Source organism: Diceros bicornis, chromosome 33 (genome assembly GCF_020826845.1).
Source record: "Diceros bicornis minor isolate mBicDic1 chromosome 33, mDicBic1.mat.cur, whole genome shotgun sequence".
NCBI classification, from domain to species: Eukaryota; Metazoa; Chordata; class Mammalia; order Perissodactyla; family Rhinocerotidae; genus Diceros; species Diceros bicornis.
This window is the reverse complement of record NC_080772.1, coordinates 23,140,499-23,155,550: the sequence shown is the minus strand read 5'-3', so window position 1 is coordinate 23,155,550 and position 15,052 is coordinate 23,140,499. Positions and strand designations below refer to the sequence as shown.

Here is a 15,052-nt window from a genome sequence, read left to right as displayed (position 1 = left end):
ATAATTTTTGGAAAAAGGATTTTGATTATGACACTGATCAACATAGCAACTTTTGCAGTAGCTTAGCTCAAGTTTAATTATGACCATTTCTTAACTATAAAGGAGATGATCTTAAACTCTTGTAAAACAACAAAACTAAGTATAGAAATGATATCCCTGGAATTAAATTTTATAGAAAATGGAATTCAAAAAAACAGCAACAAAGAACCGTGTGAATAGGCATTCAAATCTGTAATAATCCTATTTTTTTCAAAAATTGAAGTTATAGTTTAGGGAATTTCACTCTAAACACGTATACCCTTGATTCCTGAGATAGTATTGGGAGGCGTTTGTGACTGAACAGTTGTGGGAGTGTTTCTGTGTATTTACCAGCTTTTGAAAATGAACAAATAGATAAGCTATCACTAACTGATTTAGGTGCATTGTGGGCAGGCATCAAGACTGAAGGTGGATTGTCACAGTCTCAGTCCCCTGGACAGACAGGATTTCTCAGCTATGGCACAAGCTTTGGTACCCCTCAACCCGGACAAGCCCCGTACAGCTACCAGATGCAAGGTCTGTATACACATTGGCATTGCTGCTTTCATTAATCCTGTGCTTTCTAAAGTAGAATCTGATGTTCTGTGGAGATAGTGGACGATGGTGGAGAGTGGACTGGGCTGAGAGGCTAGATACCTGATTCTAGTTCTGCTTTCTTCACTTGCAGCTCTTCACTTTCACTGCTCTCTGGGCCTAAATTTCCATATTAATAGCATCAAAGGGTTAGACTAAATGATCTCTGAAGTTCTTTTCAAAAAGCTCTAAAATTCTTTGTGAAGTTGAAGTTTTCTGCCTTTGCTTCTGTCAATTGAAAAAGAATGAAAAACAAGTCAATGACATAAGAGGTTGTGGTATGATCTGTGCTAAAACTCTGGCACTTGGTGTGGCCAACCAACCTCTCTAAAAAGGCTGTTTTCTTCATTTTCATTATCACAGCTCTAGAAATAGAGTATGTGATATGTGTTGACTAAATGACCTACCGAATTGGACAGCCACTCAATGCATCTTCAAGATATTGCTTCCAAGGACCAGTACCTGGGTTCTGATTTTGAAACTATAGACTAAACATAATACAGGTGCCATGGAATGGAATGGAATGTCAAATGGAATGACAGCTGAAACATTGTCAAAGCTGTTTTCAAGAATACATAGGTATCACTGTAATTAGCAGATTGTCATGTAAATGTGTCTATGAAGTACTTGAAAATAGTTCTCACATAATTTAAACGTTCTCCTAGTATCTTGTTTTTACTACAAATCAGTTTAACAAATCGTATTCAGCCTCTTAATAGTGCCAAGCCATAGTTGAATTAAATCATTGATCACTACTTTTTGGTTGAAGGGGTTCTTTTTGTGATTTTTATCTTTTTTGCCCCTTTTATCTTCATTAAAAATATTTGGTTATTGCAGATAAATTACAAAATACAGAGAAGGAAAAATAATTGTAATCAGATATCCCACGCATTTATTATTATCACTTTGATATATATTCTTCTAGATGTATAGTATGGGACCATATGGTATAATACAATATTGCAACTGCTATTTTCAGTAACAAATATATTGTAAATATCTTTTCACATCAACACATTTTATTCCACAGCATCCTTTTATTCTACAGCATGCTTCTATTGCATGGTTTCATAGATAAATCTTATTTAAGTGAGCCAAGTATTATTGGACATCTAGAACAATGCTATGCTATCTTATGTGCTTCCTTAATTATTTCCTTTGGGTAAATTTAGGTGTGGAATTGCTAGGTAAACTGTTTTAGACTGTTTTAAGGATTTGTTATATATTTAGACAAGGAACGGCTGTGATTTAGAGTGAACACATTAAATATTTTACTTTAAAAAAATTGTCATTTTGTTAGGTACAAGATGTTATTGTTTTCATACACATTTTTTAAAAGTTGAGAAGATAAGCCATTTTTTCTTCTGTGGTTGTGTTCCTTTTTGTCTTATTATTTCTTATATTAAGTTTCGTAAACTTTTGTAATATTTTTTAGTTATATTTCCAGTTATCATTTTTAAGAGTTTTTTTTTTTTTTTTTCTGTACAGGAAACTAAAATTTTATGGGACCAAATCCATTAATCTTTTTTATATTTGGTTTTGCGTTGGATATAAAAAGGCCTGAATTATAAAGTTTTGATATATTTAGGGGCTACAAGATAAAAACTCTTACAACAGATAGTATGTATTGTTAGAAGGATGTTACTTATGTGCTTGATTCCAAAACCTTTAAGCGCCCTGGAAAAGAACTGTGTTTCTACATGTGCTGAATATCAGTTGAGTAAAAAGAATTAAAAGTGATGAAGAGACTTCGTTAATGAATTTAATAGTCCCAGGCTCTAGTAATAAAATGGTTCATGAGGCAAACAAGGTCTGTTTGCTCGTAGAGCTTTCATTCTTGTCAAGGAGAGAAATAGACAGGCAAACAAATAAATGATATAGTTGTGGAGTCTTCGAGAGCTATGAGGGAACTAGATAGGGCGCCATGGTAGGTCCCATTCTGTACCAGACACCCATGTCTCCTTGAGGAGAAGTGGGTGCTAAAGGTCAGAAGGAAACAGATGAGTGCCTTCCCTAGAGGAGAGCTCCCTAATGTGTGGTTCCTGGGCCCAAGCCCGCCTGCAGCTTCTTGGTTACCAGACCATAATGAGCTAAGTGCAGAAATTGCGGGTTAAGCATTTAGAAACTTTTATAATAGGTCGATAGTAAACTTTATGTTGGTTAAATCAAATGATAATTGTAAGAAATGGGACTCTCTCTGTCTTTTCTTTTTTCATTTTATTCTTTTAGTAATGCACTGCTATTGTATTTGCTAAATTGTGAGTCCGGGAAGGATTAGTGGAAAAAGCTGGTCCTGCAACTCAGAGAGTTTGAGAAATGCTGCACTTGAGAGTTATTTTTATCTTACTCTCCTCTCAGATCAAACGCTTATGTGGCAGAAACGGTTCCTGAGAGGACTAGCCAGCGATCCGAGTATAGCGTAGCGTTAGAATAGAGAAAAGAATGGAAATGCAGGAGGGGAAAAGAAAGTTAATTTGGCGGAGAAAAAACTATTTCAAAAGGGAAATAAGGGCATGTGTAGCACCAAATAGAGCATTGCTTTTCTAGCCATGGATTTTATTGCATCTGGGCTTATTGGTTATTGCATTAAAACTTTTTTGTGTTTTTGTGCATCCCCTAGTTGAAGGATCTTTCCAGTGGAATTTTAGAACCCGTTTTCCGTGACAGAGATATTGTTTCGTGTGGGTATTTCTACCCATATGAAGCAAGGGGCACTTCACTCAATTTTAGATTGTTGAATATAATATGACTTCCACATACCAAGCCAGATAATAATATGCTGTTAACTTGAAACTTGCTAATATGATGATGGATAATGATATAGTATGCTATAGACTCCTTATGGCCAGATTAGGACAAATTCTAATTAATATGTATTTCTTAAATATTAAAGGCATTCTGAAAAATGTTTCACCATTAGTAAATGATTTTGTGTGCTCAGTTGTGGGAGTCTGTTGACCTTTGAGTGTCTTTTTGCTATGTCTTTTTTTAATATAAAAATTTCTGTAATGTCTATAATTATTTTCAAAATTCTCCAAATTCTATCATCCTTAATGAATAACAGTGATTTTTGCTTATATCAGTTTCATCTTATAGCTATTAAATTTTCTTAGAGTCCTAGATGAGATTATATGTATTTTGGTGATATGGGAATATTTTACCTTTTTCTCCAAGATCTTTTCATCTTTAAAATATAAAGTATGATGATTAGTTATTCACAGACTTAGCTACTAGAATTTCGTAATATTAAGATTTCATAATACTAGAAGAAATATTCTAGTAACCCATGTGACTCAAACAATTGAAGTGTGGTATGTATGCTTGCTATGTTATGCTGATTAATTTAAAGAAAATTTATGGTGATCACCTCTTTGGTTCTAACAGATTTAGAAGGACTGGACTAAAGGTGTACTGAAATCTTGCACTCTGGATAACAGTGTAGGTTCTGGAGTGACTGCCCGGGGAACAGCCCTGCCATTGCTATCTGCGGGCCTTCAGCCTGGGCCTTGACTTCTTCACATCTCCATTTCCTCATCTCTAATGGGGGGATAATATTATCTACTCCCACAGTAGTGTTGTGAGATTTAATTGAGATTATCCATGTAATCACTCTGACCAACATCTGGCGTATAGTAAGAACTGAAATGGTTGTTTTCATTTTTACTGCTCTCGTTGTGATAGTGATGTGGTTACTATTATTTTTATTATTATTATTATGGTCCAGCTTTCTGAAATAGTTTCAAATTAGGAAGCATTATCTAAATGCTTCCTCCCTCCTATTCCCCAGGAGGAAAAAAATGAAATGTATATTAAAATTTTAATATATACATAATATTATATATATATTAGATATAATATTTCATTATTGGATTCTTAGAGTTCTCTTTGCTAGTAATACATATACCAAGAACCCAGTAACCAAATAAGCATAGCAAAAAAAGAGCCAAATCTAACTAATGTCCTGGCAAAAATGGAAAATCACTAGCAACAAAGGTCAGGCTCTTTGTACATGATATAAAAATTAATGGGAGAAACAAAAGGAAACAACCAACAACATGATGAAGAAATTCAGAAGAGAGAAAAAGACTGCAGCACTGTTGCTTCGTTGGCAACAGTGGTAATAAGTCTTGCACAGAAGGGCCATTGGCAAAGAAATAAACTCAGCTCTGCAGAAGTGGGAAAGAGGTGTCACCCAGGTCCTTATGCCTCAATAATTCCCATAGTCATGTCTCTACTCTGAGTGAGAAGAACTGGTGGAAAAAGAGGAGGCAGCAGCCATTTAAACATCAAATTATTTAGTTCAGAAAATGAGATTAGGAAAGAATATAGGAATGTGACAAGCTATGCTATATAGAGATGGAAAACTCTAGTGCTCATGCAACAAAAGAAAATAACAACTCTTCATATATGCCAAGGACTATTCTAATTATTTTACATATATTATCTCATTTAATCCTTACAGCAACCCTGGACAATGACTTTAAAGGATAAGAACCTGAAAATGCTGAAGAATGGATCAAAATGGAGGATGATTTAGAACTATTTAGAACTTTGCCTTGTTGTAATATACTTAAATTATAGCACCTATAGGGGAGGCTTTTAAAGAAAACTACAAAAAAAAAAATGTAGTTGCTTGTAGTGTGTATTTTCTGAAGGGCAGATTTGTTCTTTAAATAACTGAGACACTGCCTTACACAAATAGCTATATAATGAGTCAAAAATACCAGCTTATGAAACTCGAGAAAAAATTTTTTTAGAGAACTCATTTCTGAACACTGTCTGTACTTTAACACTTTCATGGCACTTAAGGAACAGATTTATTTGGTAATTTGTGGGCATTTTGTCACTGCCTAGCCTTGTGAACCAGGCTAGCCTTGGTGCCCTCGTTTGTTTCAGGTGATCCTTCCGGATGCTTCCAGCTCCAACGTTTAATGCTTCTGTCATGGCAGGATTCCGTGAATCCAGCTTGTGCCTTTTTTTTTTTTGGTGAGGAAGACCAGCCCTGAGCTAACATCCAATGCCAGTCCTCTTTTTTGCTGAGGAAGACTGGCCCTGGGCTAACATCCGTGCCCATCTTCCTCTACTTTATATGGAATGACGCCACAGCATGGCTTGCCAACCAGTGTCTTGCCATTTTAAAGCCAAACAAGTACTGGATTTTCGCTTTATATGCACTAATACTGAAAGCCCGTGAAGTTAAACTGCAGGGATTGGGAAATCCGATTGCTTTCACCTTTCCTGCAAGATTGCTGGAAAATTCTATCTCTGCTTTAATTATCTCTTTTGTACAACAAGGAAAGATTAGAAACTTAAGTTTAACTGAGAAAGACAAAATGTTTCTGTTCCTGGACAACTGTAGACTTCACCCTGAAAAAGTGAAATCCTTGCTTTTAGTTTTTGACACCTTCCTGTTTCCAGGGTTAGCCGAAGTGTTTCTGGAAGAAGTTTTGAGTGATGTGAGGAGGTTTTTCTTCACACACCATTGACAAACCTTATGCAAATGAGTTAGCTGAACTGGGTGAGTGTGGATAGACAAAGGATGCCTGGAGACCCCAGGGTCAATTGTGCAGATAGTATGAATAGTGTTTTCAATGCTGCTCACCAGTCACAGGACACTGCCAGCTAGAGTGAATTGGAGGTGTTGTATGTGAGTTTGTGTGTGTGTGTGTGTGCGCGCGTGCGTGTGCACGCGCATGTGCTAAGAGTAAGAAAACCACTTCTGAGAAACTGCTTCAGCCTTTGATTTACTGACCAGTTTCACAGAATATCTGCCCAGTTTATCATAGCACGTTTTATTCTCCTTCTATGTAAAAGAGGCATCTGGCTTGAAATCAAGCTTTTAGTTACAATTTTTTTTTTTAAATGCAAGTTCCGGACCTATTGCTAGCATCACCATTCCTTTACCCCCACGTCCCATACAATATAGACTTATAGTTCCATCTACCTCAGAAAACAAGGAACGGTGTTTATACTTTTGAGGCAGAGTCATGTGAAGAATATGAAATTTTGTTCAGCAGTCTGTTTGAGGGAAAGACGTGCAAAAGATTTTCAAACACAAAAGCTTATTAAAATTAAATTGGGCCACTTAACTGGTTAAGCTTCAGCTTTGAGGAAAACCCAGCTTTCCATAATAACTTAGTTCCATTGATTCTAGAGAGTTACAGGTAGTGACGCTCTTTACTCATATTTTCATCTCCACTCTCTAGTAGTATGTCTAAAATATGCAAATCTCTGTTAGGAGTGGAGAGGTCTATGCTACAATGGAAGTTAGAAATTAAGATTCATAAGGACTCTAGTTGTCTTCATTTGGACAAATGAATTTGGAATTTAGCTTAATAAAAATCTTGGTTGGTTTGTTATTGTAGCATGTTCAAAGTAGTCTTCCCTTGTGTTCATGCTGGTAGGCAGAGCTGGTTGAAGGCACCACAGAATCGGTGGTGGGATAGAATGCCTTTCTGAGTGTTTTATTGCCCCAGAAGAGCAGTGACCATGCGGAACATTCCTGTCATTCTGCACCAGGAAGGTGTCAGGATTTGCCATGATAGATAGGAGGGGCTGCTCAGATGCACATGTACGAAACCCAGAAGGCTCTGGAAACTCTGCTGTGTTTATTTTCCTTTAGGCTTTATTGCTCTCACTTAGAGAAGAAAATAACACAAATTCTAACTGCCTCTTTGTATATAATGTTGTTTGTTCTGTTAAAGAGATTGGGGTTCAAACTAGTGAGGAGAGACAATACGGGCAGAGGTTTGTTGAAGGGTCCATGGCAGGTCGCACGACTCCGCAGCCCTCACCCCTCACTTATCTGGGGCTCATTATGAAGTGGGAATGATCTAACAATAACCCAATAAGGGAAATCACCCTTATTTCCTTTATTCTGCCTGTCGATAGCTTTTCAGTATAGAGCTGAAGTGTTTCAGTTTATCAGTCATTTAGACCCTCAAAATTTCTTAGCACAATGTACTGTTGAAATTTTTCATTATCTATAGAAATGGTATTTTTCAGAAGGAAAAATACCAAACTCCAAAGTGTATGGTTTTAAGAAAATATATATTAAACTTTTCTTATAATCTGCTATGATAAAAGCATTTGAGATTTGCATTTTTTGGTGTAAAATGACATGTAGAGTTGGAATTGGAGACCAGCTATATTGTAGCTTCACTGATGTTCAAAATTTCTCCTTAATTGCTTTGCCAGTCTACTCATATTTGTGTTTTAGTTTGTGTCCTTTTTTGTGTTCTAGAAATTTTTTTTTTTGCTTAAGTTGATGTTTTGAAAAGTAATATTTTGTTTCATTTCTTTTGGCATCTTGTGTTAATTCACGTGACAAGTGTTGAAAATTGTATGGAAATCTTTTGAAACCCAGTTATGGTAATAATTAATCAGTGATCAATACCAATATTTTTATCTATAAGTTGTTTTTTAGTTAAAATATATAGAAATAGATCGGGAAAGATAAGTGTAAAGACTTTGCAATCCTTATTACCTAAGTTAAAAATTCTCTTTGGAATATAAAAGCTGTTAGTGGGATAAAAAGGAAAACTTGGTCATTTAAAATCCTTCTTATACGGAAGGGGGAAAACCTTGGTTTTAAATAGCCCATCTGGCCTCAGAGGTTTTTCCCCAGGGAGCTGCGCTAACTTCTGCCACAGAGATCGCGCCCGATGATGGACATAGCCCATGGCAAAGAGGCCAGGGAAGGAACACAAATGGACTTCTGTGAAAATACACGAGGGACAAATAGCATCCTGCTCGCCGAGTAAGTGCTAGAAAACGCTCTAAAACATGGGAAGTACAGACAGGCCCCAGCAGGTTCCAGCATTCTTATGCTGGCTGGGATTCTGCTTTTTAATGTGAGTCCTTGTTCTCTGTGAAGTAGACCTTTGACCTACATGTTACCTTTTTTTTTTTTTTTTTTTTTAACTTTTTTGAAGTTATAGCTGGGCAGTGTTCTCCAGGTTAAATCACACACAAAACTTTGATTTAATATTTTAAACCGTGTTGTAAATCAACATAGACTGAGATCTTCTTAACTATGAAAAAGTAGTAGAAATTTATTAATTAAAGCTTTGAGGGGTTCGTTTATTTTTAACCTACAATTGCTTAGCACCTATAGAACTGGGCGGCCCACACACGGTCTTCTAGCAAGACTGTTTCTTGTTTGTTACGGTTGACAAGACCACCACCCTTTCTCTGTAGGAACCCCTGAGAGTGACAAGAAGAAAGAAAAATCTTTGTGATACAGTATCCGTAGGTGACGTTATATAATCCACTTTTAAAGTTATTTACTAGCCTAAAAAGAGAGTTACAATGAAGAAGTCTTTTAGAAATGAGATAGTTTGATTTCAAGTTTATTAAATTTCTCAGGTGCCCTTGTCTCTACTACCCTTTGTGTGTTTGTGATGTTTGTGTAACCATAAATTAATACTGCTTTTCACAATATATATTTTACTTTCCACATTCCTGAATCAGAACATTTAATAGGTGGATTTGGTGTGATAGAGTGAGAAGTGGAGGTAATGGTCATTCCCTAACTGAGAGTCCTTGCACAAGGAAATTACCATTCTTTCTGCTTTTTGAGGAACGGCAAAGATCCCTGCCTCAACTACCTCACATACTGATGTTGGAAATAACCTGAGACAACAGATGTGGAAATACCAAACATAAATGTACTGTAAAAATGTAGGATATTATTGCATTCTGAAATTGAAATTTATCATATGCAAGCAAGACTCTTCATTTCATTAATATACCCATGATACACCAATATCTGTTCTAACAGTGTTAGTAGCCTCTTAGGAGGCCTGTATCTGTACCATAAGGTCAATGTTCTGTTAGGATGCCCATGTGGCATATGGATGTGACACCCTTGTACTGTCTCGGGAGTCCAGTGGTACTCATATGTAAGATCAGTGAGATTTTATGGGCTGTTCAAAATCCATGATGCTTAATCAATTAAAAACTTTATTTTATTTAAAACTCTGCTGGATTTTCTTTCTGGAGATTCAGAAATATTTTAAATCCTTCTAAAAGGTGCTTATAGTTCCTGTATTTAATTTTCTTCATATAATTTCAATCTAAAGTAGTAATTATAATCTAGTTTGTTTGTTTTTTTGGCTGAGGAAGATTCATCCTGAGCTAACATCTGTGCCAATCCTCCTCTATTTTTTTTTTTTGTACATGGGACACCACCATAGCGTGGCTGGTGAGTGGAGGAGGTCTGTGTTTGGGACCCGAATCTGTGAACCAGGGCCACCGAAGCGGAGCACTTGGAACCTTAACCACTCGGCCATGGGGCCAGCCCCTATAATCTAGTTTTTAAAGATAAGCTTTATACACCATCTAGTTTAAAAGAAACCAGCAAAGTGTGTGTCCTCTAGATAAAATCTGAGAAATAAACTCAATTATTATTTGGTTATTTTTCTTTTCCCACTCTTTTTCATTGCTGAACAAATAAAGAAATTGGGAGATGTTTTTTTCTCCTGATGTCTATTGACCTTCAAGTTGCCCTTCCAAACTGCCTCCCACCACCACAAAAGAAAAAGTGATGGAAAGGCTTCCTCCTATTTCTACACCTGATTCTTTGTGATGGTCATATTCTTACTGGACCCTTTTGTCGCTACGACCCTGGATTGAAATTCTCACGCACAGTTCTGTCTCCCTTAATCCTAAATGGAATCCTTCAAAGGCATGAGTCAGATACAGTTTATCCTCCCCTATATGAGACAGGTGAATAAATATAACATGTGAATCTAAGGAACTTATGGTCAGGATAGAAACAAGACAAATGAGGGCTTGTTTAGTATTGATGAAGAGGTAAATTTTTGGTATCAATTATTAGTGAGCTCGAGTTCCCAGAAGGGAAAATCAGTGCAGTGTCGAATAGTCAGGGAAAGCTTATTGAAAAGATAAGACTTCAGCTAGATCTTGAAGGATGGGAAATGGGAACGGATAGAGGGCAGCATTAAATCAGAGGAGTGAGAATGAGTAAGATGAGTTTCCAGGATAGCAGTGACCCCATCCTGAATTAATGTAGTGGGCTGTGGATGGGCGAGCCGTAGGAAATAGCTTGGTCGGCGTATTCCTCTCCTCGGCACCTCCATCCCCGGCTCTCCAACCGTAACCCCAACCCCCATCTCCAGGCCCAGTTACATAAACATACATTTCCTTGCATTTATAATAGCTTCCCCCCGCCGCCTCCAGTCCTTAAGGAGACTCAGAATCATAACATTTCCTGTGTCTCAATATGCTGATGTTGGTGTGTTCGACTTTCAGATTCTTGGGTTTTTTAATTAAAGAATGCCTTTTCTTTTCCTGAATTGTTACTCTTTTCTTAAACAAATGACAAGAGACTTCTGTTACCTGCCTTTAGTCTCCCCGCCACTTCCCCTGTAAACCTTTCACTCCCTGATCTTCTTCTCGGCTGGTTTATCCTCACCCCGTGCCAGAAATGCATTGCTTGCCCTTTTCTGTGTAGTGTTGTATTTTCTTTGCCAATCTAACCAGGTGTTTTCATTTCATTCACGGAGCAGCTCCATGTCAGAACTTGTGATGTCTGGGTAGATAACACAAGCTAGTGTTTCTTGGTGTTGTCTTCAGTGTGTGTCTGTTTTTTAAACTTTCCTCAAGGGATAGACTGGTCACATCTGCTTCTTTTGGTCCTACAACACCCTTTAGAGAAGGAGTTATGCCTGTAAAGATGCTGTTGACTGAACTAACTTGAAATTTTTTTTCATAATATTATATATATAATCTACCCACTCAGAATATAAAAGTTCCAACCTTTAAAAAGAGCAATGGAATGAAAAATAATTTTGTCTCTTAGAGATGTTCTGAAAGGAAAAATTTTTCCAGTGTTCTCTTCTGGAAATTAATGTCTCCTCTCCCTGCCAAAAAAGAAGTATGGCTATGATTTTTCACAATAGTAAACTATTTAAATAGATAAGATTTTCCTTTTAGCTAGTGGGTAAGAAGGTACCCCCACTGCCACCCTGCTTGGAATATAACTTAATTCCAAAGTCTACCAATAATAATATTGGGCATTATTGGAGCTTCACCTGAACCCATCTCTGCCAAACTCCTTGATTGAGAAATAATGGGTTTTATGTGGGAATTCTTTCTACTTTGGGGAATTTTTGTGATACAGTGTTACATAAAATGTAAAACATTTTGTCATAGAATATTTCTCTCTTTTCTTTATCTAGAGGTGACTTTTCATGTAAAGTCATTTGTGTCTAGGAAGGAAAATACTTCTATATTATTTTGATAAAGGAATTCTGAATACTAAACCTAATTCTATGTCCTAAAGTTGTAAGTGAAGACTCTTGTAAATCAACAGAAACTCTCAGTGGATTGATCTAATGGAAGAAGAACGTCTGTTTTTCCTGGTCGTGTTCTGCCCTTTCTCCCCTATAGCATCCATATTCAAGTCTGGTGCATGGCAGCCTTCTACACAATGTGCCCCTCCTGCTGGGCCTGCATAGAGTAGGAAGTAGGGTTAGCAGCTACACATGGAAGCTTTCTTGGGAGGGTTGTTGCTATTTTGCCTTTGCTTCCTAAGCTTCAGTGAAATTCATCTGGTAGTATTGGCCCCAAATCTGCATCAAATCTGCTATCAAATTGGGACCCTTTACTCCCTCGGAGCTTTAGCCCAGCTGAAGAGCAAAAAGTGCCAGAGAAGCTTCCATTCTGTAAATGCTTGATGAGTGTGATGACTTTCTTAGCAGAAAAAGAAAGCTTATACTGGTCACATGTTTTTGAAGCCGTTGCGAAGACACCTACTGAATTGGTACTAAAGCATAGCGGTACTAGAAATCAGGCACTGTAGGTGTTTGGTAACCCTGTGGATTTCCAGGTCACATTCTCCCTCTTCTGCCTCAACAACGTGGTGATTCCTGTGTCTGAGGAAGGACCCCGATATATGCCTTTTAACAAGCACCTCTTGGTGATTCTATGAGAGTTAGTTAGCCATAAGTTGAATATGTTGGTAAAAAATAAATATTAAAAGAAAAAAACTCTGGTTACTTTGAGAAGCAATATACTGTGGAGATGAAGAGCTTTGACTCTCAAGCCAGACGGCCTGGAATTGAATCCTGATCTGCCACACTTGCTTATAATCTTGGGCAGTGTCTCCACATGTAAAATGGGATATAATGTGAGGTGGTTGTGAGGGCACAGTGAGCTATAACATGTAAAACAGTTTAACTATAATGTGTAAAGTAGTTTAACTATAACATGTAAGATAGTTTATTTAACTATAACATGTAAAGTAGTTTATTTGGGCCTAGCTCAGCGTTACCACTCAGTGTGTTTTTAAGTACTAGTATTTGTTCTTGTTACTTCTATTTTGCTTCTAATATGTTTTTGCTAATCCTATAGAATAACCCCTGGAAAAACTGTAGTGAATTCCAGAACTTCCCATAAAGCAGCATAGAATAGAGTAAGAGGATGTGAGAAAGCATGGTGTAGACTCTAAAACCAGACAGGGCTACGTTTGCATTTCACTTCCCCCCATAGACGCAATATTATCTTAACCTAGCCCTCTGTTTCCTTAGCTACAAAATGGGAGTATTAATACTCCTTAGAGTATCGAGTTGTTGTGGAGTCTAGATAAAGCATGTAAAAGATGAACATACTCCTGGCCTATAGTAAGTGCTCAGTGGATGTTATCTGTTTTTAGTGTTATTATATTTTGTATTCTGGGGATGTTTGTATGGATTGACTGCAAATATCCAATTGTTTATCTAAGCTCTAAGATTTCTTTTTAGCCTGTTTGATAGAGAAAGGACTAATTAGTTTAAGTATAGTGGGTATTTGATAATTTGTATTTATTAATTAATTGTTAGCTTAAAATACTGATTAGTAAGTCATGGATATATATGTCTAATATATATATGATATATGCATTTCACAGAGATAGATGGATAGATAGATAGATAGATTGATTCAGTAACCCAGGCTTAGGAGGAAAGAGGAGAAGAGGGGAATTCAGGGAAGGTTTTTCTGAGGAAAAGTGTTTCTAGTTCATGTTGAATTCTGACGTTGATTAGAAGTTAGCCAGGACACAACAGGAGGAAGTAAGAGATGCAAAGAGTAGCCTTAAGAGAACTGCATGTTGCTTCACTGGTATTAGGCTGGAATGTGTATCTGGGTGGGCTGGGGTTGGGGTTACTTGGAAGACACCAAAGAAATCCAAGAGATAAACTGGAGCCAGACCGGGGCGTAATAAATAAGCCCTGGTAAGGAGTTTGAATTTTATCCTGAGAGCAATAGGGAGCCACTAACGGTTACTTTCTTAGTAAGCTGGGGAGTGAAAAGATCAGATATGCACATTAGACAAAATATTCAACTGCCTTTGTGGAGAGTGAACTGGAGGGGGCCAGAAGATGGGCAGGAAACCAGTAAAGGAGGCTGTTGCAGAAATCCCATGCTGGTGGCCTGGACTCAAAGTGAGCAGCTCTTTTTGCCTAAGGCCTACATGAAGGCAGAGGGGGCAGCCCTGTAGATCTGATTCTGGTTGTGAAAAATTAATATTGCCTGAGCCTGATTCTTTAGTATGTACACCTCTCCCTGAAGTGAGTTAGATCCTGTTGGTAGTTACATTAAGTCTCTAGGCTGCTGGAGTGCCATTAAACTCCTACTTCAGCGTACTAAATGGAATGGAATCTCAGCCTGCAGTGAGCCAGTAAATGAGGATAACATGTTGAATTCCAGCTAATGTACAGTCTTAGAAGTAGCATTAAGTCTGGAAATTCACTTGGGTCCCATTTGGAGTACTGAACTGTGATTTACTTGGTCATACCCCAGTGGCCTATATGTGCCAATATAGCTTCCATGTTTTTTTCTACTTTGTTCCAGGGAATAACTTATGGAATGAAAACATCCATTTTTTAAATATATTTTCTATATCTTATTCATTTTCTTAGTGGATAGGGATTATGGAGGTCAGTATTTATTGTTCAAAAATGTGTAGTATAAATGAAAGTAGCAAGTCATAACCTAAAAATGTGTAGTTTAAATGAAAGTAACAAGTCATAACCCAAAGTTATTTTTCCTATCAAATGTATATAGTAGTTCAAGTTCAAAAAAGGTATGGATATTCACACTCTTATCCAAAAGAAATTTAAATTTTATTTTACAAGGAATTTTTTAAATGCTTGTTAAAAGTTTGCTTTATATATAATATCAATTAATTGTTCACTGATATACAAATACATAAAGCATGAGTCATATGCCCATGAGGTCCAATGTATTAAAAAAAACAAAACTCATGTCAACTTGATCAGTCCTGTGAGGTCCAAGACTATGTCTTAGTCATCCTTTTATCCTCATGTAATTATCACCGTTAGCCCAGTATTTAATACATGTGTGATTGCCACATGCAAATGAATATTAATATAGGAAGCTTGTCTACTGACGCCCCCATAGTCGTGGTGGAATG

General features: G+C 37.0%; 1 protein-coding gene across 5 annotated transcripts in view; it reads left to right on the top strand.

Annotated features, from left to right (window-relative positions):
• EYA1 (EYA transcriptional coactivator and phosphatase 1) overlaps positions 1-15,052 on the top strand; it is a 164,410-nt gene that overhangs the window by 44,275 nt on the left and 105,083 nt on the right. For 3 of the 5 annotated variants that reach the window (XM_058528873.1, XM_058528872.1, XM_058528871.1), the window contains one exon: positions 418-555. In XM_058528873.1, the coding sequence (XP_058384856.1) occupies positions 418-555 (138 nt within the window). The remainder of the gene's footprint in view (positions 1-417; positions 556-15,052) is intronic. The other 2 variants (XM_058528875.1, XM_058528874.1) reach the window with 1 other exon arrangement.